Raw genomic sequence first — 26,335 nt, 5'->3', positions numbered from 1 at the left:
CAGATAAATGAAGTTGCCAATTAACAAAGTCAAGGTTGTGCTGAGTTTGTTGCGGTCCTGATGGTCTGCACAGTTTCCTATCAATCAAGCCAGCAGCCTGTGTCAAAAGTTACCTGAGCTACATTTAGAATATTCATTCAACCTCGCGTGACTGCAAACATTTCTTTTTTTCCCCACAGCTACGTGCCCATGCTGTGGACATGAATGGCAACCAGGTGGAGAATCCAATTGATCTGTATATCTATGTGATCGACATGAACGACAACAGACCTGAGTTTCAGAACCAGGTCTACAACGGTTCTGTGGCCGAAGGCTCCAAACCAGGTAAGAGCCCCCTCTGCTGTGCACGTTACTAGTGAGGTTGCTTTACTGGTCACTGAAGATAGACAGATCGAGTAAAATAACTTCTGATTAGGGTGCCTTAACGTTGAGCACATCACTGTACCACTGTGGTGTTGTCGTAACATATTTGCTGAGCTGCCGGCACCATTCTGAATCAAGCATTGAGGCCCCATTCATAAGTCAGTGTTTCAAGTGAATACGTATCATTTTTGCATTTTCATTTCAGAAAAGTTGCGTTTTTATTGTAGTATAGTATGTAGTTACCATTCTCGACCACGAGTGGCTACAAACTTGCTTCTACTCGCAAATGTACAGAAGAACAATTTTCTATGGCCATTGATTGCATATGCAGTAGCAGCATTTCAGGAAAGTTGGGTTTTCCCCTGTTTACATGGAGACGAAGTTCTTATGAAGTCGCATTAGTTTGTTGGAAGTGTTTTTCCGAAGACTGCATATGAAGTGACTACAAGTAGAATCAGTACGTCGCTGCTGTGAGGCAAAATGCTTCAGGTAATACTAAAGCTAACAGCAGGACAGACAGAGCCAGCAGCTCTTACACTGTTGTCACGCGTGAGAAAAGGTTTTAATATCATGATAGATACTTACTTGTACCCTGCTGCTAAAGGTAGTAGCATTGCAGTTATGCAACACTTTCTAACACTGACACTGCAGGTGGAGGTTTATATCAACATTTAGCATCAAAAGAGACACTTTCAAGACGGTAGCTTATGTATACCAGTCTCACACAAGTCGTAGCTGTATATGACAACATGTTTCAGTTGTTGGTGCGGCTGCAGCCGCTGTCTATTTTTAAAGTTTCCGGTGTTATCGTCTTATATCTTGTCACTGCCCTCATGTTTACGGTTTCATTTTGTGTTATGACTATGTTTCTGTCAAACTTTTAGAGAATTACAGTGCCACTACAGGCCTGGTGCAAATACTACAGCATTTTCTGTGGACAGACACATTTCCTGATGTTGTCTCTCTGTTGACGGGTTTAAAGTCTGAATGAGACTTCTTTTGGCTTTGTCTGGTTCTAATCCTGTGAGATTATGCCTGTTACCCTTTGTGAGCTCCTAAATTTGATTCCTTACTTTAATTCAAAAGAACCTGGTTTCTTGTTCCTCACATTATTGACAAGTTTTAGTTTTTACTCTTCATTCATACGAGATCACTTTGGTTTGAACCAGTTCTGCGTTTCAGTCCCCTTCCTTTTCAGTGGTTGAAACGAGTTATACCACACTTCTAATGAGCTACTCTGAATGGTGCCTAATGTCTGTTTTTACAGCAAATTCATGGCCAACTCGCCATTACATTCATGACATGTACACAATATACAGAATTGATTGATTTATTAACCTGTTTGAGCAGACGGTCAAGTCATCTGCACCTCCTTTCAGACTGAACAGATCGTCAAGTTAATGTATTGATTTGAAAAAAAAAACTAATAATAAAAAAACTGCTTCTGAGACACGCTGAAATGCAAACAGAGTGAACTTCAAATAACCTTCTGCAGAGACGGTCTTCCCAAAACTATTTTAAACCAAAAACCTAGAAGCTGTCAACAGTTATTATAGAATTATCCTAAACTGCTTATTTCACACAGGGTTCAGATGACAATTTGAAAGGTTTTTCTTTTGCAGGAGTGGTGTTTGTTGCAGCAGGTTTCATCCTCATTGCCAGCACAGTGTTGCCAGAGTTTTTATGTTCACAATTAAAACTAAAATAGGAATTCATTCACCTTTGTTGAAGAGCTTGAGAATGAGAGCGCTGCTTTAGTGTAGTGGGTCTAAATCTTTTAAGGCCATTTACACAACATTTCAAGTGAAAGGGTATCATTTTCATTTCAGAAACTGTTTGGGATTACATAGCAACATTTGGTTTACACAGAAACGGCAGAAACACTAAAAACGATGTAGTTCGCATGCCGGGTCAGGAGGTGGTGCTGTTGGTTATTTTTGTAATGAAACCACACACACATGCGCAGAGAACAGTACGCGATAAACATAAACAATGGTGCGTATATGGACATTCGAGATGGACAGACGATGAAGGATTGTTATTACGGGCGACTTTCAACTACAAAACTACCAAGTCCCCGGAGAATGTGGAATGGGATTCATGACACTCGGGAGGCCGCCATTGTTGTTATTGTCCATCAATCATGTGCAGAAGTACAATGACTACAGCCGTAACATGCAGCAGTGTTTTCAAAAAGTTGTATTTTCAGTGGCCTCAAGCACCATTGCTGTGTGAACGGACATCCAAAATGCAATGAAAGTTTTGCATTATCACTTGAAAATGATGTTGCGTAAACAGGGCCTTGGAGTCACACGTTTCAATGGCCTTTCTAAAAAATGATGGGGCAATGTGCAGAATGTACATAAAAACCCTATGCAATCCTTTGCATTCGTCTTATTCTCTTTATTTTATTCACAGTGAAATACAGACATTTCAGATTCTAAAATACGTATAAAAGGTTCATGAAAAATGTTAGGTAATGGCAGCAACATATCTGAATAGAGATGGATCAACAAAGTGCTAAAAAGTAAGTGGTACCAGTAAAGTACCAGTAAAGTACCACTAAAGATGAGGTAAAGAGGTTTATTAATGCTGAAACTACTGAACTACTACTAATATGTTGCTGATGATTCATAGACTCTGGATGAATCCCGGGGTGCTCCTGAAAGTCAGACCTGGTGATCGCCAAGCACTGCACCACCACCGCATTAAGGACAGGCATCGTTTTGAACTGGAAAACAGTGCATGTGCTTCTTTTCAGCTCACAGATCAAAAGCCTATGATAGTATGGGGTTGCATTAGTACCTACGGCATGGGCAGCTTGCACGTCTGTAGAAATGCCGTCATTGCTGAAAAACAGATCAGAATCAGAAGCAAAAGGATTTAGGACATAGGTTTTAATACATCTGCTTCCATCCAGAGAAGGTCACCTTTAGTCAAAGCCTGTTTTTCAGTAAGAAAACGTTAAACCACATACTGCATTCACCACAGCCGCAGGAGTTCACAGTCCGGGTGCTGAACTGGCCTCTGCACTCCAGACCTTTGATCCGCAAAAACATTTCCTTTACCATTAAAAAAAAAGAGACTCAAAATAAAACTGCAAAGAAGGCTGTTGAACAGCTAGAATCCTGCTTCAGCCAAGAATAAGACAACTTTTCTCTCCAATAACTCCAGCAAAGGGGTCTCTTCATTTATGATTACAGACTCGTCACAAGACGAGGGAGATGTTACACTGAAGGAAACAATATGAACTTCAATAATTACATTAATGTAGATCAATTTAAAATGCTTTCATCATTTGGTCATTTCAATTCTGAATAAAATATGAGTTTGTCTGAATTTTAGAGGACTATCCCCTGTCTTATTTACATTTTACTCCTCGTCCCAGCGTGTTTGAAAATGTGGTTATTAAAATAAGACCTTCGATTGAAGTTTTGTCATCTGCATTCGCACTGCCAATGGGTGCTGTGAACATGACGCAACACAATGTAAGCACAAATCACGTTTTTGTCTGTTTTTGTGTCTTTTCTTAATAATTGAAATTACACTGAGTCTGAAGTCACACTGTCTCTGCCGCAGTTTACCAGCGAGACGTCACGTTCATCTGCAGACGTCCCATTTTCTGACTCTTCACACTTTGGTGCATTTGTGTATTCTGACATTGGATTCGAGAAACAATGTGTTTACTTTATCGAGGCTGATAAAAGTACCTTAACTGATGTTTATTTTCCCAATGTCCTTCACTCTGAACAAGGATTCAAGGTGTAGCTCATGCCCACCATCCTCACCAGTAAATGGCTATTGTACTGTGGCTGCAGAGACACCGAGGAGAAGAAGATGCTTGAGTGTTTTGTTCTAAAAAGGACTTTTTGATGTCTAACATCCACTTTGGATACCTATTAAAACAAGTTCATAGTCATTTATTACTGTTTATTTATTTATTACTGTTAAATGAATGCATGTAAAATAACACTTTTTTTTTATCGTCATATTTTTCTCAGATGGGGATTCTCTTCACCCAAGTATTACTTTAGTCAATTCTTTAAACATCAAACTGCTTTTATTGGATTTCGTCTGTATAATTTAATTAACAGTAAAACTTGTTATGAAAAATGTTTCAATTGATTGCAAAGCTCAGCGTCTTAAGACCAAAGGATCTTGTTTGCTTTTTAATTGCATGAATGAAACACTCGTCTCGGTTAAAAACCTTGACGTGTCAGTTTTACTTTCAATCGCTTTGCCTCGATTCGGCCGGCTGAAGCATTGAGGTGTGAATTAACATGTGGAGCTTTAAGTTTTGGGTCAGCTCATGAGACACTCGGGTTCGTCCAGTCCTGGCTGGACGCATCGTTATCAGACTCTGCAGAGCATGGAGCGTTGTAGACCTTCCCTCAGAATCAAGAAACAGGAGTTGTGGTCAACGCAAAGCCAGAGACAAGAGCAGAATGTGCAAGCAGCTCTCATGTCTCGACTGGAAGAACTCCTGTTCTAACAATCAGACCCCGAGGACCCGTGTTTGTCTTCACAGCGTTCAGATATTGTTCTGCTGCAAAGTTTAATCTCCGGGGGATTTGTAAACAATATAGGAAAGTATGTTGTGTACGTGTGTGTGTGTGTGTGTGTGTGTGTGTGTGTGTGTGTGTGTGTGTGTGTGTGTGTGTGTGTGTGTGTGTGTGTGTGTGTGTGTGTGTGTGTGTGTGTGTGTGTGTGTGTGTGTGTGTGTGTGTGTGTGTGAGCACTGGTTACTCCTCAGTGGAGCGTGGGTCTGTATACAGAGCTCCTAATTAGTGAGGGCAACCAGACGATCCAAAAGCTACTTTCTTTGTTTTTTCCTCTGATTTTCTCTGCGTAGGTTAAAATGAGAGCACGAAACGACAGAAGTGTTTGAATTCCCAATTTTTTTTTTTATCAAGCAGAATAACCCGCGTTAAGAAGGAACACATTCCACTATGTACAGTATAATTGTTCTGCTCTTCATTAAGCAGTCATTGACGTGTGTTTGTTGAGCACACATCGTGAGGTGTCAAAAAAAAAAAAAAGCTTCCCGTTTTTCCTGTGCTCCATCATTGGTCTCTGAATTGATGCATTTTAATTAGGAAAAGAGACTGCACGTTGTCCTAATTGCCTGTTTAGTCAAGTAATAAGTGAATGAACGGCATTCATCTTCAGTGGAGGTTCAAGGAGACACACTTTTATACTGTTTTTGGATCATTTAAGTCTTTAATATATCCTCTGCCAGTTTAATCATTTACCTACTATTAATGGACTCTGTTTAGACCTGAAGTTAAGTGCTGCACAGCTTTGCTGATGTTGTTTTTTTTGGGTGTGTTTCCCCCGCTCTCTCCTCACCAGCACTGCTTTCCACCCAGCAGTTAGAGAGCTCGGCCAAATGCAAGATATGCACTGAGGATGAGGTTCATTATTAATTTCAACTCTGACTTGAACTAAACCCTTTTTGCATCACCTTCCCTAACCTGCTACGTTGAATCTAGAAACCTAAGACAACAACCAAAAGGACAAATGTTTAATAAAATACACACCCTATGATAAGACAAAGGGAAATTGAAGCTCTTGGAAGCTCAAATTATACATTATTTCTGGCTTGGGAGTGCCTTAAATTCCCATTTTTACCTTTTCTCTCTTTTATTCCTCACTTGTGACTGTCCTAGTAAACACGATAGCTGCTTTTCCTTTCCTTTTTGACACTTATTCACAGCCCGTGTGCCTTGAAACTGCTTTGTGAATATGTGCAATATGACCTTAATCATTGAATGTTGTGACAAACTGACCTTTTCTGTGATTAACAAAGGACCCACTGCTCAGCTGCTGAGCTGCACGGAGCCAAACTGGATTAGCATGTGTTCTCAGGGCTTGGAAGAGCCTGAAATCTCTCAGGTGTTACCTCAGGTGACACCACTCGCTGCATGGCTGCAACAGGTGGTCTGTTGAAGCCTGTCACAGCTCTCCAGCTGACAGGTGCTGCTCCGGGCCATCATACCTCCCGATATATTTCAGTTCTCTTGCTCGGCTCCCACTGCCACAGCAGATCTGAACAGTCTAGAATGATAATACATGATTTTTACAGCTGTAATCATGCGTGTTTCAAAACTATATCATTTATATCACATCGGTTTTCTCACATACCACAAGTGAGTTCTTTTCTATATTTATACGCCAATAGGGTTTACATTTTTAAATATGTCTTAAAAAAAACCTCCACACACAATTAGATTTGTCTTAAGTTGATACTGGTTGGACCGGGGTGGACTCATTTCACTTCATTTCACCACATACAGCGCAATTTCATCTCAAGGGGGACAGACCAGTGACAAATAGCATTACAACGTATAAATATCTAGAACTCTACACATATGCCTTTATTTTAGTTCAACAAAGTATTTCATTATTAGGAAGTTCTAACCAACAGTATTTACATCTTCAAAGGCATAAAAACAATTGGTCACATGCAGCTGGAACTCAAAAACATAGTTAGCTAGTTCATATAATGATCAAAATAACATGTCAAAATCTAGTAATGGTCTTTTATGGAGACACGAGACATGTTTTCATATCTGTGTAGTAATCCTGATCACCTGAACTGATTCAAAATGAGTAAATGAATAACCACTGTCCCTGGTGTTCAAATAAATATGTTGGAGATAATGTCATAATTTCTCACTTATGGCAAATTTCAGCTTGTGTGCTGGTTTGGACTTTCTGCCGGGCTATTTCTGACCCGCAGGCCTTACTTTTGACACCACTGGATTATAATAATCCAATAAAAGTCATTTATTTATTTATTTAGAGCAACAAAAAGTAAGTCTTTTCAATATTTCCCTTTAAAAAATCCAGAGAATCTCCTTTTCTCAAATGCTACATAGGACCGGCCTGCAATAAGCTACAGTGGCATCACTTTCAGTATCTACAGACCCTGATATCAAAGGTTCTGTGAAGCTTTACAACACATCTTCGCATCTAGAGCTGTATGAAAGCCTTGGAAGAGGAGGACCTACAGGGAACGGCCCTTATCGCCATCAGCAGATGCTTCATAGGAAAAGATTTGATCAAACCATCAAGCGGGACCAGTTGGAAACTGCTGCAACTGTGACTTTCTGCCACCAGGTCTCTGCACAATACCCAATAAAACTGTCACTAATAATATGATTTTATGCCGGGAATCCAGAGCAGAATATCACATACAGAAAAAAAAAGGTATTAGTGCAATAATGCTGGCTAAATCTGTGAAATTTGAGCCAAAAGATGCACAGTGGTGTTGGCCACCTGTGGATAAGATGCCATAAGCCTCTTATGTACTTGGGAGTACATAAACTGGTACAAAACACACAGAATGCAGGTGTGACATCAGTGTCAATAAGGTCAAAAAATTATCCGAAAGTCCAGAACAGCCTTAAGATTGTGACATCAAATAGTCCTTACATGGCGCTAAGTGGCCCCACATAAAGATTGGTGGAGATGGCGTGACTTCTTCAGAGGCTGCAAGTGCACTCAGAACATCTGCCCCATGACGCTGTGTCCCCCTCCCCACCCACTCCCCCGCTCTGACAGCAAGTTGTTCCCTTTTATGGACCGCCTCTCTCAAAAAGGCCTTCTGAAATGAGAGTGCAAGATCAAAACCAGCAGCTGAGTGCCTTCTCTCACAGTCGATTTACCCTCCCAAGGGGGGACAGGGGGGACTGCATTTTCCTCCCTCTCTCTCTCCTAACAGTTGCTGAGAGATTTAAGAGACTTTCTGTTCCCGACTTGCCTAAGGGGGTGGAGGGGGTGTGAGTGAGTAATTAGAGATTGGCACAGCAGCAGGGACATGGAGTGATGGAAGCAAATAGAGGAGGTGGATGCTCAGGGAAGTTCCAATCGGCTTCTGAGGTGTTTTACACCCCGGTCTTCATTGGCAATCTTTTTATGAATGTTTGTCGTCTCAGTGGGGGGGCAACGGTTAACCTGCCACTTTTGAGCAAATCAATTTTATCTGTGTCCATGACGGAATGAGACAACTTTTTCATTGGTAAATCATGGACTTTTTTTCAAGTTTTCTCTCAAATCATGTGTTCTAACTTTAAAAATGTCATCATGCATTTGTCATTTGCTCACACGGCCAATAATTGAAACTCTTGCTTAACTCCCCAAATATTCAGCTTTGTTCCCGAAAAGTCCAAAGACACACGAAAAATGTTCTTTTGAAACCCATTTTGTGATCCATTTGTTGTCTTTCAATTGAATTACGTACTATGGGATTCTTCTGGATAATTTGAGAATATTGCAGGTCTGACTCGATGCCCGTGAGCTGCCATGTTTTCCCGGCAGTTGGGACAGCGGGTAGTTAAAAATATTGTGTTGCCCTTGAGCCTCCAACACATTCTAGGTATAATGTTTACTGCTTTCCCTTTTTTTTTTTTTTTTCCTGCCAGACTCCCGACAGGAGCTGGATCAAACAGTTTGAAAACATTTTGTTGAGATTCAGGAGGTATGCACATCCGCAAGTCTTTTCTTTGGCGAACACACAGTGATGCTTGTGTGTTGTTGGGGTGCCACTGTGTCACCGTGTCAAGTCTGGGAATGCTGCTCCCCTTTTCCTTTATCTCTATTGGTAGAGTTTACAGAAGGTATTTCAACAAATTGGAACTGTATTAAGTGTAAAGACTTGTGAGTGACAGTTCCAATAAGGATTGACCAGATCCCACATGACTTCAAGTCATAATGGATGGGGTTCAAAGAGCGATGGAATCCTACAATTCCCACAGCTCGACCTTTTCATTACAACCCTCCAGCAGTTCAAACACCCACATGTTCCAGACTACCTGTTCCAGGTAGGTATTTGTCTCCCTGTTAAACTATTGGACACGCGGGGTTACGTCTCAAGCCGGCATTATAAGTAGCACAAGTGTCTTTGCTGGTTCTCGACTGGCGCAGTTCTTTTGTTCAAATTTCATGGGTTTTTTTTGCACCGATGGGTGAGTTAGTCAGAGAATCCGGTGTAGGCGGGTGATGGCCTTTACAGGCACTGAAAAATCATTGCTTTTGAACTTTTGCAAAATCAGGAGGCATTTACATATATCCTCAGACGTTTCCCTGGCTGGAACAGACAAATCCACCTCAGTTTGCAGGTCATGAAGGGTTCTTCCTCTTTAAAGGGATTTTTTTTTTTCTTTTAAATGTTGCTTCAGCTAACTAGTGTGAATATTGTTTGGTTTTAATTCATTTTAGAGCATTCAAACCATTGATTATTTTATTTTTATAGATAGTCATCTAGTTGTTTGGGGGGGCTTGAGGCTAATTTTGAGTTGTCAAAGTTGTTGAGAAGTTGAGTTGTCCCACAGTAACACTTCATTTTTTATTCACCAGCTGTGCTCAGTCTATGGTTCAACCAATCACCATTCAATTATTTGACAAACATAACTAAGCTTTTAGCCCATGAGCTCACCAAGCAAATTGTAAAAATTGCTAAGAAAGCATTGGATTTTTAACACAGCTTTCTTAAGAGTAGTAACGCAAGACTGAGACCCGAGCTGAGATATCAGCGGTTCAGCCATGAAAGTTGGTTACCTTATGCTACTAAACTAACATTTAGCCTCAATGTTATGTTGCCAGGGTGAGTTTGTAAAAACATGTACGAAAAAGGCTGCAAAATGCAACAGGTGTAGATGTTTTTGGACATTTCACTGTATTTTGCATCATTAAAATTGTTGTTATGTAGAGATTAAAGTAATTTTTGGCATTCACTGTTCAGATTTGGGGAAAATATAGAGTTTTTCCAAAACATATACTCAATGAAAAGAAAAAAAGTTTAAATGGAAAAGTTGTTTTGGCACTACTTTACCAGTAAAATTGGGCTGTATGAAGCCCCTAAACTTAAATGAGTTCGACACCCCTGGTTTAGTGTTTATTAACTTTTTGGGTATGATAGACTGTAAATACAGGCTTTTCCCTACATGAAACCATGTTTTTAATAGCTACTGTAATGAGCATTAATCTGGACAGTACATTAAACGTTAAATGAGAAACGGATGTCATCCACTCAACCGCACAGCTACAGACACAAAACATTCTTCAATAAATTTGTCACCAACACTTTTAATCATTTTATCCTCGACTTCTGTTTGTATCTTAAGGAGATCCTGACTATTGGCTCTGTACCAGTGACGTGTGACACCACTGATTGTTTCATAAAGGAAAATCAGAATGAGCTCAGCTCCAAACATGACTGTTGGTGGTCAGACGTCATCTGAACATATCTCAGCCTCTGACACAAAGATCCTGTCTATGTGCAGCATTTATACAACCTCATTAGCATCACAAATCACACCAGGAAGAGGAAGTAGTTCTCCAACCAGCAGGAAATAGAACCCCCCACCCACCAAAAAAGTGTTTATCTAAGATTAGTAAATCCAATGTAAATATGGATAATTTAACATGAGAATTCATCCAAAAACAGTCACATGTGATATCAGAAGTATCCATATTTTAGTATCTCGGTATATCAGATGATAGATGCATGTTATGAACAAAACACAATCTCCCAGCACTTCCTCTGTGATCGACAAAGAAAAATATGAATTTCATCTTAGAATAACCAGATTTTTGTGTGACTTTATACACAGATGTAATACTAACTACCCCATCTACAGTCACCTACCCTTCGCTTTCAGTGCACCTTGAACCACAGACACCTAAAAATAACCCAGACGACATAGTTCCTCTGTAGCTTTTTCCTGATAATAAGTGTGGTTTGCTGTCCTTCACATTGCACGAACATATGGAGTAAGACTCTAAAAGTCTACCTTTGATTTGGCCTTTACATCAAAGTGTCAGACCTCATTCAAAGGAGCCGTCTTTAAATGGTTGTGATGGTTTGACTGTGTCCTTGTGGTCCTCACAGTTTAGCGGACGCTATTAGAAACTCTTTACCCTCTTCATCACTTCCACCCGGACTCGCCGCACTCCAGCCTTCTCACATGCTTCCCTCACATCTCAACCTCTACTTCTCCTTCTCCTTGTCTATCTGCTGTGTCACGGCCACACTTTCCTCCTCAAAGGTAACCTCTATCTTTCCTCCACTGATGAGAATTATTATCCTCTTATACCGTCCATCCTTTGCCCTCTCGCTCTCTGACTTCCTCGTGTACTTTGGCTTTCTGCAGTCGTTCCAAACTCTCACCACTGTTTCCATCTCCTCTTTATTTCTCTGCTTTGCAATTTCCTCCCCACCTTCTTATCTCTGAATCTGTGTGCGCCTGGCTTTTCGCACTCCTTCTGTGTAAATCCATCTCGCTCTACTTTTTGCTCGATGTCGTTCTAATTGGGAGGCAGATGTTGACTCCACCTGATTAATGTGTAGGCTGCAGATAGCCCTCGCCGGTGATCTCTTGTGTCACGTGAGCAAAACAGCCAAGAATATATGCTCCTGCCACCAAATTTTCAGGCCCAGTGATTTTGGCGGAAAAGCAATTAGGATTTGGAATTAGTGTTCAAATTAAATAGGAATTAAGAGGGCTCAGGGTTTAACCCTTTTGGGCATCGCCTTCACTCTTTGGATGTGAAATCACACCATCATCACATTACTCAATCTTCCGCAGTGAAATGAAAGATAGCAGCGGCATCGTGCAACTCATCACATCGCGTCCCGCCCTACAGGAACTGAAAAGTTGATTATGTATTGGCGCTGTCCTCAGTGGAATAGCAATAATTGTTTTTCTTTTTCCTGTCTTTCCTTGGAGTATCTTCTTTTCCTTTCTGGTCAAAGTGACAAATCCTGCTTTGAAACTTAATGAAGTTTGAAATAGAATTTGAGGCTACAATTATCCTGTCCATGCAGGCTGTCACAGGAATGATGGTGCCATCTAGACCCAATTATAGGAATGGAGACACCTGTAACTGCGCAAACCCACAGGGGGGTGGGACCGGCAAATCCACAGCTCTGTGGCTTCGGTCACGACTCCTCCATTTATGATTTGGGAGGACGTGAAGCCAAACTTGACTTTCCTCCTTCTGCTCGTTTCGAAAACAAACACAACATGTTTTTTTTTTTAATGTTGAATTATTCCGATGGCTTTTGATGTGATAATTGAACACCACTGATTTAGTGCCTGCACAGCATGACATCCACCACCCACCATCATACCCGCTGAGGTAAACAGAGTGCTAATGCATTAGCTGCTGCGTTGCTTTGCGATTCCCACTTAGAGTAAAATGGTGGCATTTTTAACCTTTGGAATCCTTATCAAACTTATAATGATGCATAAAGCAACTGTGTTGTCACGCCGCACTTTTTTCTCCCTCGCCATATCCCTCAGATTATATGTTCCTGTCATCCTCCTTTTGAGATCTTCCCTGCTTACGCAGCCTTTACGTTCAAGCACGCTTGTGCCTCAGCTGCCTCTTTTCCTCTGCTGTCCCCTTCCCGTGAGCTGACAGTCCCTGTTTCTCTCAGCAGCAGCTACCACAGCAGTCGCCTGTAAATGGCTGCCTGATGGAAAGTGACATTTTCACAGAACCCTGAGAGAGAGCCGAGGTGATCTCTCCTCTTTGCAGCACAAAGTGCTCCTAATTGCCCGGTCGCATTTGTGAGCCCAGCTGACAAACTCGTGCAAATCAATAATCCTGCTCGGGGAAGATGTTGGGACACGGGGCCTCACGTACTGATGCACACTGCCAGGGCACAAACACGCACATGCATACAGATGTGCTCAGATGTGGCCGGAAGTGAATGCGGACATACACCTTTTCCCCTGCAAACGCACGCACACACACACACACACACACACACACACACACACACACACACACACACACACACACACACACACACACACACACACACACACACACACACACACACACACTTATGAACGCTCCCTTTGTCTCACCTTGTCGATGCTGTCTGCTTTAAATGGCAGTATATATCTGTGATTCTAAGACAAATAGGGAGAGAGTATCGAAGCATTAAGGGCAGCCACGGTGCTGCTGAAGGCTGAAATAATGGATGGTGGAAATAGCAGAAGACTCAGTGTTGCTCATTACTAAATGGACTCTGCAGAGGTGGAAACTTTGCTCCACAAGCATGAAATGCACAGAGGACAAAGCAGTTCAGCTTGAAATAGTAGCTTATTTGGCAGATTGTGTTTGTGTTTGGTGCTCGGCTCTGTAATGGCTCTCGCTCCAAAAAGTTATTTTTCCCAAGAACAGAGAGAGAATGTCACAGCAATTTGGAAAGTCTGATTGACTTGTTTCAAGTTTATAAATGAGTTTGTTGTCTTCTGAGTCTTCTCAAAGGCCTCTTCCTTCTCTTTGATATTTTCCACAAATTCATTAACAGTAATAGGCTTACAAGAACCTTTCATTTTGCTGTGCGTGCTTTCAAAACGTGTGCGCGAGAGGGCCTTGAGAAGCACGCCTTTGTGTTGTAAAGAATTATTTTTTTGACTTTTTTGCTTTCTTTCCCCAATTTGACCTCTTTTGTGCTGTATGCGCTACTGTGCAGTTTGGAAGTATTCCACAAGACATCTCTGTGCGTCATCGCGGCTCACAGTCTTTCTCTCCACAGGCTCGTCTGTGATGAAGGTGACGGCCACAGACTCGGACGACTCCACCACGGCCAACGGCATGGTGCGGTACCGCATCCTCTCCCAGTCCCCGCACAGCCCCATCCCCACCATGTTCACCATCAACAGTGAGACCGGGGACATAGTAACAATGGCAGCCGGGCTCGACAGAGAGGTCAGTGTGAACCCGCTTGTTTATCAACCAGAAGACAAAATGACTGAGTAAAGTTTTGCGTCATGGCCAAGTCCCAATGACTCTCCTGGAGCATCCACTGCAGGCCTTATGTACCTGTTGCATGAACAAACAAAAGAACAAGGTTATCGTTGGATCTTTGGGCCCAGCGTAAAACTGACATGCTTCCAAGCATTTCTTTCTGAAGAAATATTATAACCATAAAAACCCTTACATATGACAGGCAGTCACTGTCGAAAGCTCTTTCTACATGATTTCTCTTAGACTCCATTCACACATCGTTTCAAGTGCAAACGCATCGTTGTTGCGTTTTGGTTTCAGAAAAGTTTCGCATTTACATGGCAACACTTTGAAAACGATATCCGTTTACATAACCCTAACCCAGAAATGCTGAAAATAGTGTAATTAGCACACACGTGCGCAGAGGACAATTTGCATTTATATGCATTGACAATGGTGAGTACACAGACCTTCGTGTGGACAGACGACCTAGTTGGATTGCCAATACGGGTGACTTTCAACTATAAAACTACCAAGTTCCAGGAGAATAAAGACTGGGAGTCTTTTCAGTCTTCTTTTTTATTACCTATGAATCTCAACCATTAATAACAAAATGTTTCATAATGAAATCATGACGATGTCCGTCAACAGATATGATTTCATGCTCCACTTTCAATGCATAAATGACACCTACTCCACTTCACTTTGGATTTTTGTTGGTGTTTTTTTATTCTGTGTGGAAGGTAAAGTACCTTCTATCACTGTGAGAGGAGGAGATAGATTTTAACATATAAAAAAATATAATAATTTTCTTTCTCCTTCATGCCATTTAATGCCTTGACCTACAACACGTATAATGATGTACATGCAGAATTTCCTGCTCGAAAGCTGTTTTCACATTTATCTATGAGTCACCTCTTAAATAAAACCCTCTTTGTTAACATGCTTCGAACATCAAAAAAAAAAAACTTTTGAAGGCCAGCCTTGTGCTTGTGTATTACCACACTTACACTTTGTGTTTGTCAGTGCTTAAGGAAGTACACTTCATAAAGTAGCAGAACAGCGGGGAGCTGTAGATGTAAATCTCGACGTTCAATACCACTTCAGTCATTTCAGAGTCACAAAGGGCGATGGGGCCAATCCCAGCTGACTGCAGGCAGTCACACAAACACTCATATCCACACAAACAATTTATACTCTCCAATTGACCTTAAACGCATGTGTTTAGACTGTGTGAGAAAAACCAGAGTACTCAGTGAAAATTCAACCTGAGGCAAGAGCGCCAACCATTTCACTACAATGTACAGATACATCAACATCAGCAAGATGTATTTCTCTTCAATAAATACTTCAAGGTGACTGGATGTTTTAGTTGGTGTTGAGTTCAAATGATCCGCCTGTCATTAGACTCTAAAGTCCCGTTTACATGGTAACGTTTTCAGGTGAAAACGCAACTTTTGGTAAAACAGATCCCAAGGTGGAACTTTTTGAAAATGCTCTGACTCTTAGCAATCGGGGGAAAATGCAACTGCTGCGCCGCATGTGCACCACAGCCGTAGTTGATAGTTCATCTGCACGTGCTTAGTAGTTGGACAATAACAACAATGGCGGCTTCCAGAGCGGCATGTCTCCCAGTCCATATTCTAGTGGGACTTGATAGTTTTATAGTTGAGAGTCGCCCATAACAGCAATCCACCGCTGTAGTATGTCCATACGAATGTCCATGTACTCGACACTGTTGTTAATAGCGTACTGTTGTGCGTGGTTTCGTTACAAAAACAAACAACAGTACCTCATCGAAAACTACATCATTTTCAGCGTTTCTGCCATTTTCAAAACATTGCTGTGTAAGTGCAAAACCTTTCTAAAACTAAAATACAAAAACCATCCAGTTTTCACTTGAAACATTGTCATGTAAATGAGGCGTCAGTAAACATCAGCAGTGGTTGGACAACAATTCATCAGCGTGGCATCAGGGTGAACTGACGTGAGGTACACAACATGTTATTACTGTAAAGCAAGCTTGTCATTTGTGACACAACCTTTGTCTTCTCTAATTATCCATGCATTATATGTCAAATCCAAGTATAAAAACTTTCCACTATGAGTGATGAGGACTAATTCATCTCTATATCCATGTAAATATATCCTTCAAATATTTGAAGGCCATTTTCAACAAGATTAATTTTTACGGGCACAAAGTAAACAAATCTATTTCATCCATTCGATGTATACAGAGATATTACAGAGATCATTGATGGTATATGATGTCATTCAAAGAAGATGGATGTCAGCCCTCAGTATACCTCTGAGGACAATACCAGGTTATTTTTACGGCGCCAATTAATACATAGTCACCTGATGACACTGAATGTTCTCGCTAAGTGTAGATAAAAAAAATGTCAAACACTCCCACTCAAGCAAGCAAAGGTGACAGTTGAGAAGAAAAACACCTACTATATGTGATGGTAAGGAATTTACTGGAGAACCAGATTCAGAGGCGGCTGCTATCTGACTTGACTGGTTGGGGTCAGAAGAATGAATGTAAGAGAGAAGAACTATCAACAATAATGAAGGTGGCACAAGGGGGAGATGGGACCAGGAAACACAAATTGGGAGGTTTTAACATTTACGACCTTGGATACCTGCAGGATGACCCACTGTCATTTTGAAAAATCTTACTAAAAGGCACATGGAATTACTGATTTTTTTTTTTTTTTTCAGTTAGGCACTCACCAAGAGCTTCTAAAGTGCCCAAAAGAGTCAAAGCAGAAGCAGAGGCTGAATGAAGAAGTGATGTTGGGAGGAAACATAAGTTCAGGTTGTCCTTGGTGGCTTTTGTTAATAGATGTGAAAAACACTCAAGCTCCGAAATGTTGATCTCATTTAGAGACGTCTGTGTTTGACCTGGGGTGGACTCGTGATCTGTCCTGCGCCTTTGTCAAGGAGTCAGCTGGGCAAACCTCAACCACCACATCAACATGAATTGGAAGCAGAATATCAGATGGATGAATGAGAGTAAGACAGAAATGAAATACATTATTGATCTGGAGGAAATTGATCCCTCAGAAAAAAAAAAAATGTTCAAACCAGCATCTGACGAGGCAGCGAGAGCACCGAATCCTACCCACCCGACCACCAGGGAGCTGATTGAAGGTTATTGCGCACAGTTTTTAAAGCAGATGACACACGTCAATAGAGCTGAAGAGTGTGTGGTTTGGAGGATTCACAGAAGGCAACATCAGATTTAAGGTGAAAATCATGAGAAAAACGTGTTTGGGCGCTTGTTGTCCTGAATTCAGTAATCATGGAGCTGCAAGTTGTATGTGAGCAGATTGATTTGTGTCACTGAGATGTCTACAATGCACACACGCACGTGCACACGCACGCATGCACGCATGCACGCCCACACACACAAAAACTCCATTGGCATGTAGAGAGATGCACCATCGTGTCAGTCATTTGACCTATTTTAGTTATCCTTGAAAAAAATTAGGGAGCAAACGGTGGCTGCTGAATCCTGACCACTCTCAAAATAAATCCCAATGAAGTTTAACTGAAGTTCAACTAGTCCAAATGAATATGTTTGTCAATTTCCAATCAATTGTCTTCCTTTTTGATTAAGTGGATAATGATCTTTTTTTGTGTGTGTATGGACACCAGGATGAGTGGATATCATCTACGTCACAGCTAACAGGTCCAGTTACAGTTTTATACAAAATGGAAAAAAAAAACTTAATGATGGTCACTGAAATTCAAAAATCTGAATCATTTTCAGCTCCATTCACCCTTTTAGAAAAGCTGTTGTTTTCTTCATAAATCAAACCAAGCAAAAATTCTCTCATTGAATTTAATCCCTGTGACAAAGTGAAGAATATTAATGGTTTACCTCAGTGCGGGAGTGAAATAATGGCCACGTGAATGCAGCACCTCTCTGCTGATGAGTTCACGGGAGTGTGCTTTTTCTCCCCCTCTTCTTTCGTCTCATCTGCCACTGCGGCTTGCTTTTGCTGTTTGCCAGCCCACACACCACCAACACCACAGCACACATCATCACAGCTCCAATCCCCATCTTATTCTCATAATGAGGAAGGTCACGGAGGGTCAACTTTTGTTTATCCCGTACAGGTGACTGTGAGCTGCGGTGCTTCATGGCTGACTGTTGCAGCCGTTCTCTCGTGTCCTCTGCCCTCATGGCGTCGCAGTGCAAAATAGCGCACATGTATTGATACGACTGGGAAAATCTGAGAAACAGTGGCGTTCATATGCCATCATTATGACGATAATCTCATTCTCATAACTTAGTTGGCTGGTTTTACTGCATACATAAAAGCACCATTGAGTGTGTCTCATAATGTTTATACTCTGAGAAGTCCCACTGGTCCCTATCAGCACTAAACCTGGCCAGGCAACACATTGGAAATTAAAACCGGGTTTTACCAACAGTAAGGTGAGCGTATTTGGAGAATAATTATGGGTTCCTCAAGAACAGAAACAGGTTTTTATAACAGAAGAAACAATACATCAATGGTCCTTCCTTATGCAGATTTTCTACGGCGCTGGCATTGCATGATGCTGTGGCGCATTTGTTGGACAATATAAATGAGTCCAGTGAATGCGGGCCAGGTCTGTGTCCCTGTTTCCAGCTTGGCCCGTGCGGCGGCAGTAGCAGCTGATGTGAGTGAGGGAAAGCTCATTAATCTGGACACATCAAGCCAGGCGCAGTCCCACCTGCTTATGATCCTCCCACTAAAACTGGGACACACCTGGGAGTTCACCCACCTGCTGTCAAGGTCACCAACACAAACAAGCACAGGCAGCCGGCTGCACGTGTGCAGGCCTCGCTCGATGGAGAGTGAGCAGGAGCAGCAAAGATAAAGAAGATCCCCGGTGTCAGCCTGAATAAGGGCTCTGCGCACACATGACGGGATGCAGAAACATGAACCATCGTTCTTACTGTATTGGCAAAGAGGAGACAGTAAGAGCCGGATCAGCACGTACTGGTTCTCCTCTCTCTCTTCAGCTAATCCTAAACCCTCGTGCTGGTGTCTAATTAGAATATCCATGTGCTAATTAAGGGGTGAAGCAGGTTTCCTCGTGTTGAGGAAGACGTGGGGTACACAGAGGTTCGCCTGGTATCATTTACCTCTTGACACCGCTGAATACCAATTATTGTCGCTCACTGCCCACCCTTAACCTTCCACGTGTTGCAGCCCACAGGCTAACAAGCTAACCAACCAACATGTGTGTCCATTACATCTCAATGTTTGAAGCACAACATGGCGACTCCGGTGGGGCTGCGGGTTTTTGATTTGTGTTCCTGCGTTTCGGAGGTCAATTCAAATTAGAGTCAATATCACAGTTAAGTTCGTTTATTTTATTTTTTTCTACGGCCGATTTTATTTAACGGACATGTTATAATGAAGAGGAGCCTACTACTACTTTAATCAGTACTCCACGTTTGCTGAGTATATTATCATTCTTATTATGAGCCTTGTGTGTGTGTGTGTGTGTGTGTGTGTGTGTGTGTGTGTGTGTGTGTGTGTGTGTGTGTGTGTGTGTGTGTGTGTGTGTGTGTGTGTGTGTGTGTGTGTGTGTGTGTGTGTGTGTGTGTCATGTATATATATGTCATAAATTAAAGCGTTATCATTGGCTCCTAATAGTTATCCCTCTCTTTGAAAGTATTGCATCGTTCAACTGGCTGGATCGTGGAAATGCGAGCGTCCAAAAATTGGTATGTTGCCTGAAAGCGAATCTTCAGGGTTAAATATATCTGAAGTCGTTTTTCATGTCATTTGTCTTTTTGTCTCTGCTATTGACGTGTTCTACCTGGAGGTTTGGGGTTGGCCAGCCTCTGCAAGAAATCATGACAGTCTGCAAGGTTGGTGCAGTGTGGTGGCTCGCTCATCTCACACAGAGGAGGCCTGGGTTCGCTTGTAGGAAACCCCTTTCTGTATGGAGTTTGTCTCTTCTCTGTAATTGTGAATGATTTTCTTTTTGTGTTGTGGTTAGTGGGGAATTCATGGCCCTTCGATTGTGTCTTTCACCTCAGCTGGGACAGGTTCTGGCGCGGTGGATGGAACTAACGATCCACTACTCCTGAGTTAGTTGGATATAAATGAAGGGATCCGAATAGAGAAAACTTGTGTGGTCCACTACATGTAGTCCCACCGTGCTAAATTGTGCAGGCACACATTTCGATTGCACTTTGAAGTTGTGTGCATTTTACAGTTGATCAACTAAAAATAACAACTTGAGTGACATCAAACATGAGTATTCAAATGAGGGTTTCTGGCATTATCCCTTGTTTACACTGAAAACAATATTGCTGCCATGTTTGTTCGTACGTGTTTGCCATAGATGGATTGGATGGAGCGCTGAGCCCGCACAAGCTGGAGTGAGGAGTGTTGGTGAAAGAAGTTATCAAATATATCAGAGCACTAAAGCTGAATATGGAAATAATAATAATAATAATAATAATAATAGTAAGCACAATATGGGAGATTAAAAGCAGGACCAATCATCAACAAGGCAAGTTATTTCAGATGTAGTAAACGACTTTGCACTTTGCATTATTCCAAAACTCCACCCAGTATTTTGAGTGATCGTGGAGTCAATATGTCTCCCCCATGTAGGTAAACATGTTCAATGTAAAGTGTGACTACGATGATGCAAATCAAACCCACAAAGCATTAGTACACTGTTACAAACAATAAAATATAAATTTCAACAAGTTTGACGAATAAGTAATTCTATGATTTTTGATAAATATACCTTCTCACTGCTTTATATATTTGGCCCCTTGTCACTGTCACTGTGGTTTTCAGAATGCAGGTTTTCTTTGCCTGTATTCAGCGATGCCTAAACCCAACCCACTCAAACCCACAAAGGCAACAACTTCTGGCCAATCAAAAACAGGGAGGATTTCCTTTTCAAAATGTAATCGCTGCCAAAACTGAATAAAGCTCAACGATGTGTGGGTTTCAGCTCTGCGCTAAGACAGAGCCGAGTCTTGTTTCTGACACACACACACACACACACACACACACACACACACACACACACACACACACACACACACACACACACACACACACACACACTATTCCATGATCACAATAACAAATTCACTAAAAGGATGTTTACAAGTACTGTTAAGAAAACCAATAATGGCCTCACTCACCAATGCCGAAGGATTCTTGTTTAGTTTTAAACCTATTAAATTGTAGGTTTGCTCCACCTTTCCACCTGTTGCTGCTGCGAGGTGCCGAGGTGAGAGACACACGTCTCATAAAGTACAACTCCGATGCAGCAGGTACCAGACCGGGACATGTTGGAGTGCCACAGCTGGCAACGGACGCTCTTCTTTTGTGCCCCTCTTTCTGTGGCAGCAGTTCCACTGGCAGGCAGGGCTGTTGTCTTTCATTACCCCAGGCCGTCTCAGGCTCCCCTGAGCCCTTGCTTGGAAGAGGCCAGTGCGGCATGGTGCGCCGCTGCCTGGTGCCAGCCTGTCCCCAGGGCTCATGCCAGCTCTTGGTTGGACTGACTTGCTGTCGATTAGGACATCGGCTGGACCGCCTCAAGGACATGAGTGCCCACAACCTGGCTCCATTAGGATGTGCGTAGCCCGAGTGGGGGGTGCATCTAAATGGGCTTGGGGCTTTATTGTCCCAGAGATGCTGAGTTATGTTAATTCACCTTGTTGCACCGGAGCTCCTGCAGCCAGACAGCAGAGCCATGTGAGGATTGTGAGCTGTTTGGTGAATGAAGTATTGACGCATGTACGTGGGCGTTGACTGCTTGTAGCCAACATTAAATACAAAAAAAAAAAAAAATCTTGACTCAGTCTTCACTTTATTTTATGCACTCTGTGCTTCTGCTCAGTATTACAGTGCTCTGTCTTTTCTTCAGATAAGCAGAGATTGCTTCATTCATGGCCTGCGTAGTTGCAAGTTCATTCGTGTGTTTTGTACTTTATCGAAGCAGTAAGTTCTCTTTCAATAAATTATTTTCCAATAAATTATGTTCAGTTTGATCCTATCAAGGATCTGAAGTCAGTTATTTGGAGAGCTTGTGTGTAAAGTCACCGTATTGGTGTTTAAATGTAGATTTACAGTTTATTTTTTATAGAACGTTTTGGCCAAATTAACAAGTTCTTTAGATTTGAGAAAGAAATAAGATTTCACCACTTCACCTTTAATCCATGTCTGAGTACCAGGATAAAAACCCATGTAAGTACCAGGAGAACATACAAACTCCACAAAGGAATCCCCTGAGCCAAGAATTGAAAATGTACTATATTTTTGCTTCGCAGTCAAAGCACTAAGTTGTTCTATTAGTTATTGTATAAGTTAATGTAAGTATTAGGTACTAGGTTATTGGCTGTTATTCCATGTTGCACACCTTAAATTACAAAAAGATCTGCAGAGACATTAGTTTTTACTTTGCCTTTTCGTGAAGGCATAAAGCAAAGTTGAAACTATTGTCTGTGCAGATTTTTGGCAGGCAATGTTTCTGATGACATTTTTCTTTTGGCTCAGTTGTTTTTACACTTTTACCAGTGAAGGCTGGTAAATTCAATTATTTGTGCTGAGCTAGTTCACTATGCTACACCCTTCTTTTCTCAGCTAAAAATCTAATGAATAGAGCAATACACACCAAACACCGAGGTAAACATTAGTATGTGGGATCATATAACCTAACACATTTGTGTCATTATTTTTTCAGTTCCTCTTGATACCGTTATGCTTTTATTCATCATGACAGCCCCACTCCCATCCTTAAAATCTCAATGTGATTAATATAATCAATGCAAATCTGAACAATCATCACATCATTTGCAGGAGCTTTTCCAAATACCTTCATTTTTATGCATGAAGTGCTTTAACACGTCATACTGGTACAGATCAGACAAAGGAGCCTTCCAGGTCTCTTATGACTAAACTTCAGTTTCTCTTTGTCTTCACTGATAACTGCAGGGACACCTAATGCAATCTGCTGCTGCAGAGAAGCAACAAGCGTTTGCCTGCAGTCTGGCTTTGCTGTTTTCATGTCCCTCTCGCATGTTGGAGCAAGGCGCTTTTGGCATCAGCATGTTCATCATGATCGTGTTTGCTTATTGCTTCCTCAGTTGTTGTTTTTTGTTTTGTTTTTATTTCGATTCTCAGTCGAACAATTAATTGAACTTTATGCCCAAACTCCTGCTTTCATTCCACAAGCGCTATTCATATGTGACTCACAGCTCCTATTTACCCTGTGTGTGACTGCGAGCTGTTTGCATAAATGTGGAGGCGTAGCTAATCAAGTGGATTCCAAGTTTATACTGTATCTCAGATTTACCCATGTGTCTGAGTCCGTTCATGATGGGATTCAGAGAGCTTTCAGAGCACACGGCCTGCCGCTGACGAGCCTCCACTGGATTGTTATCTCTTCAAACCGGCTCTGAGCTGTTTCTGTCCTTAACCCAACCTGAGGGACTTCCCTGTGCGGAATGAGGAGGGGGATGTATGAAGAAAGGAAGCAAACAGATGTCCCTGCATCACTAACTGGGAAACCATGCAAAAATATAGAATAGCCGTGTAGAAGAAAACTGTGTCTCACTGATTTCCCTCAGCTGTATTGCAACTGTACACATTTCAGATTTTCATTGGTAAACAAGTGAAGATATCTTATACAGACAATATCAAACAACAGGAGTGACCAAAACTGTACAATATCTAGCAAACACAACAAAAGCTTAAACATGACATTAATTAATTACATATAAAGAAATATGAATAGAAATGTGAAAAAAGATCAAACGGAGAGGGAGAGAGAGAGAGAGAGAGAGAGAGAGAGAGAGAGAGAGAGAGAGAGAGAGAGAGAGAGAGAGAGAGAGAGAGAGAGGGGTGTAAGAGAGTTGAACTGAGCTGAAGCAATCCTATAATAACATTGAATTGAGTTGATTTATTTAAGTGATCAAAGCTTAACTAAATAGAAACGGTAAAACAGTGGAAAGGGACACTGATTGTCAATGGGGGGAAAAGAAAAGAGTCTGTGTCGGTCTTAGCCGAGCACCGGGCTATTTGACGCACATTGTAAGTGACAGGCTAATGACCGCAGTCTGGAGGAGCTCGGCAAGCCAGAACACCATCAACAAATGACACAAGTAAAGAGCACGTCTTTCACTCATATGGTCTCCCCCACTTTTACCCACTGCGAGTGGTCCTTCACAGCATGTTGAGCCAAAATGCACAAGTCAGGAACAATAAAATCCCCACCAAATTTAAGACACCAGAACAGCACTCCTGTCTATTTGGTTGTTCTACACTGCCTTGCCAGTTTGAAGCATTATTCCTACTGCTTTGTTCTTGCTAACAGAGTCCCACTGGTGCACAGGGCCATTTGCTTACCATAGGCAGCCAGCTTTTTTTCACCTGTCCTGATGGCTGCTTGGCTTCACAAGTTGAGTAGTGAACATTAATAGCCTAAAGCCATTTTCCTATTTTCTTTCCTCGGTCTCCAGGATGGTAAACTCCCTAATTTAGTCCCCGTGACAAAGGGATTGGCTTTTATTGTTGGCAGAGCTGTTTGCACAGGTGTTATCGTGGCCTCTGATGGCTTTCAGCTTCTTCAGATTAAGTCTGAAACACTCCAGGCCCCGTGTGTGTGTGTGTGTGCGTGCGTGCGTGCGTGCGTGCGTGCGTGCGTGCGTGCGTGCGTGCGTGCGTGCGTGCGTGCGTGCGTGCGTGCGTGCGTGCGTGCGTGGACTGTTGGTGTTGGTTGTGAATCAAGGAGCCCAGTTTCATGCCAGTGCTGGACTCTAATCTAAGAGAGAGATTTTCTGCTCAGCACTTCCATAGGACTCATTAGAGAGCATTTTACAGGCTTGTTCGGGCGGCCACTCTTGGACAGCCAAGTGTGTGTGTGTATGAGGTGCACGCACATGCACGTATACAAATGTGTGTATGCATCTGAGTGTCCCACCTGTTTCCACTCAGTGCAGCGTTAGCGGATGTGCGTGTGCATGCTAGAAGTACCATAAACTCACAGCTACTCTTGGGTGAGTGATATAACCCTGCAGGATAGGAGGCATTAGCCATGTCCCCCACTGTGCGAGAGCTCCACCTGCTGGCTTAGCTCCAGTCACTTCTCTTCACCTGACCAGGGAAGAGGCGTCCATCAAAGCTTGTGAGCCTATTAGCTTCCTCCAGCCATCTGGTGCAGTTTCTAGATTGATGTCTGTGGCCGGAACTAAATGAGACTGCAGAGAGACACATTCATCGGAGGCTCTATTTACTGAAGCTCTATGAGGGGAGATGGTATTGATATTTCATTATGAGTCTAATAAAGGGCAGCCAGTATTGAGTTTTCATTAATAGGGTTGGTTTGGTGCAGATTAACATGTCTGTGCACTTTATAATGACTTGGAGAGATGCTAAATGACTTCAGCTGGGTATTTTAACTGGCCTCAAAGCTTTGACTGATCTAACAGTCGGTTGCATCCTCCTAGGCTGCGCAAAAAGAGGGAGGGAGAGAAAGAGATAAAGAGATTCTGATGAGCCAGTATGGAGATAGACAGAGAAAAGACAAGCAGAAAACAGAAAGCAACCAAGATGCAATGCAAAAAAACAGCAAGAGATCAAAAGTAGCACAGTATCTGCCTTCGAAAATAACTCATCTTGAACCAGAGGGTGGTTTTAACGCCACTTCTGGTTTCCTTAGGTGTTCTTTGTTCGTGCATATTTGGACATGATAAAAGAGGAGGAAAATCAAAGTAGCTGCCACCCAGTCAGGAAGCATTAACTACTTCGTCTGTAGCTACAGAGACTCTCGCTGGATTTGTTCTGGTTCCTCCGAGCAGTCCCCGTCTTCAGAAGCACCGGAAATAAAGTCACTGGAAGATGTGGCCTCGAGAGAATATGGCAAAACTAGCAGAGCAACAAATGAACATGAGACCATCAGCAGGATGCAATGCGGATCTTCAACATAGCAGCAGACCCCGTGCCACAACAGTAGCCTGTCCTTGATGTCCATTTCCTGCTGTTCCATTTATTTTCTCAATGGAGGCCCGAGCCAAATGGATTATTAGGAGGAGGAAGAAACCACAAAGCAGAGCAGCTTATATGCTGTCAGAATGAAAACACGTACAGACCTCTTAGCAGCAGTGAGTCTGGGGACCGATTGAACTTTCAGCACCATGGACAGCGTCACTGGAAAGTCGCTGCACCATGTATGCCTTTTT

The 26,335-nt window shown here is 42.1% G+C and overlaps 1 protein-coding gene across 1 annotated transcript in view; it reads left to right on the top strand.

The window, feature by feature from the left end:
• Positions 1 to 26,335, top strand: part of cdh4 (cadherin 4, type 1, R-cadherin (retinal)) — a 230,876-nt gene that overhangs the window by 178,807 nt on the left and 25,734 nt on the right. Inside the window, exons 7-8 of the mRNA XM_080461601.1 lie at positions 180 to 324; positions 13,922 to 14,094. Of these exons, the coding sequence (XP_080317727.1) occupies positions 180 to 324; positions 13,922 to 14,094 (318 nt within the window). The remainder of the gene's footprint in view (positions 1 to 179; positions 325 to 13,921; positions 14,095 to 26,335) is intronic.

Source organism: Lipophrys pholis (genome assembly GCF_963383615.2).
Source record: "Lipophrys pholis genome assembly, chromosome: 4".
NCBI lineage: Eukaryota > Metazoa > Chordata > Actinopteri > Blenniiformes > Blenniidae > Lipophrys > Lipophrys pholis.
This window is presented reverse-complemented; position numbering and strand designations above follow the sequence as displayed.